At 49.6% G+C, this 2,064-nt stretch overlaps 1 protein-coding gene across 1 annotated transcript; it reads right to left on the reverse strand.

Moving 5' to 3' along the window:
- Positions 1 to 161: 161 nt before the first annotated feature.
- On the reverse strand, positions 162 to 639 carry LOC114819007 (galanin receptor type 2-like; the record flags this gene model as incomplete). Its single annotated transcript, XM_029087140.1, has 1 exon — positions 162 to 639. A coding segment is annotated over one exon (478 nt), but the record flags the coding sequence as incomplete, so codon positions are not given.
- Between the last annotated feature and the right edge of the window lie 1,425 nt (positions 640 to 2,064).

Genomic DNA, 2,064 nt, shown 5'->3' on the forward strand with positions numbered 1-2,064 from the left:
GGGAGACACAACTGATCCTCAGACTGCCTTTAGCATGGATCTATATCACTGGGGTTTGAACCATTTAATGGTGGTGGGCCACGATCTTCCCGTGCCCTCACTCAGCCCGGCTTCTTAGATTGCCTCCCTTCCCCAGCCCAAGAGTATCTTTAGACTGTTACCTGTCCACAGAGACAGCAGCCAGAGTAAAACTGCTAGCGTACATGGCGAGGTAGATGAAGAAGTGGTCAGCCTTGCAGATGAAGGAGCCAAAGACCCAGCCCTCAAGGGAGTAGATAGTAGCCTGGAAAGGCACGCAGAAGACAATGAAGAAGAAATCAGCCAGGCTCAGGTTGAGAATGAAGAGGTTGGTAGTGTTGTGGCTTATTTGCCCGTTGCGCAGTAGCACTGCCAGCACCAGGCTATTGCCCACTGTGCCCAGGAGGAAGATGATGGAGAAGACCACAGGGACAATGACGCTGGCAGGGCTGAACTGGTAAGTGTCCGAGGAGTTCCAGGACCCAGTCAAGCTCGTGAAGTCCTCATGCTCTGTCATTCTCTGTCGTGGTGAGATGCTGGAGCCTGAGGCAACACAGGGAAAGATGTGAGAAACTGGAGAAACACTGCCCAGCCTGCTAGCCTGGCTGATGGGCCTGTTAGCTGGACAAGCCAAGATGTGTGCACCTTCAATACTGACATGTATTATATACTGACATGTATTATATATTATATACTGACAGTTTTATCCCTCCCCTGCTCCCAGCTCTTTTGGTACCTGCTCCTAGAATAAACCGCACACACTAGGCATGGGGTTGGACATTTTTGGCAGCAACAGCTACTACACACCTGTTGTGCCCAGGTGGAGACTTTCTGAGAACAGCTCTGAGGAACTCCTGCTTTGGTTTCAGTGACCAAGATACATATTCCCTTTCTATGTCTCACAGGGCAGCTCTCCCTAGGACCTGGGCTTTTTGTATCATCCTCCTGCCCCCAAAATAAGCACTTGGACTGAAAGGTGGTGTTGTGCATGGTAATACCAGTTCATCTGTCACAGGCATAGAAATCTGCATGTTTTTGATTTCTGGAGCTGGGGGAATATCACATACAGCTACAGGCACAGCGGGGTTCCTCCCCCTCCACGGTGTTTATAGGGGTGTGCTGTGGTTACCAGACAGTGGCTCTCTTGCAAGGCAGATAAGCTGCTAGTCAGCCCTCCTCAAAGGCTGCTCTACAGAAAGCAAAACGACAGGGAATACTTGCATACCCCCCTGCAAATCAAGGAAGGCAACCTGCAAATATCCCCCCCAACTGGTGCAACCTGCAGTGAAATAATTTTGGAATACTGGCACATCACACAGCCTGATTGCAGTCCAAATTTGATAGCCCTTGATGTGTATGTGGAAAGGGGAAAGACTGGAAAGACTTTCTGGCTGTCAGGGAGCCACTACTGTTGTCATTCACCACTCAGCTCCAAGCTTATTTCTTGAGCCTGTAGGACTGGGAATTCAGGGAGATTGTTGAGTTCTTTTCAGGGACAGCCAGTGGCCAGGAGCAGAGTGACAGGAAGGATGTGGTGTTAAGTTGGTAATCGTACCCTTGCCACAGCTTTGAGGCTCTCCCTGATCACCCGTGCTCATGACCCATCTACATAAAAGCAAAGTAGTGCTTCAGTCCCCTTTACAGGTGGGAGTTGACACACAGTGAGCATTAAGAGGTGTCTTTGTAACTGTTGGATCAGGGAACTCACTGATACAGCAGAGAAAAAAATCTTTATCTCTGCTGGGTTAGAGCTGATCCACCTCTCCATGCACAGTCCTGCCTGCAGACACTACAGAACAGGCACAGAGTGAAATCAGGGACTCTTAGGTGACATATAGGAACTGTGACACTGATGCTGGGGCACTGAGGTGCTAAGAGACTCTCACGGTGTAATTCAGAGCATCTCTGGCAGAGCTGAATGTCTCCAAATCCCTGTGTATCATCTTCTCAGGAAGCTGCCACTCAACCTCATGGCTCTGTTGCCCCTTGAAAGCATTTTGCAACCACTTCACACCCTACCATTTTGTGAAGGCGTTTATGGCAATG

Source organism: Antrostomus carolinensis, unplaced genomic scaffold, assembly GCF_000700745.2.
Source record: "Antrostomus carolinensis isolate BGI_N321 unplaced genomic scaffold, ASM70074v2 C13462482, whole genome shotgun sequence".
Lineage (NCBI taxonomy): Eukaryota > Metazoa > Chordata > Aves > Caprimulgiformes > Caprimulgidae > Antrostomus > Antrostomus carolinensis.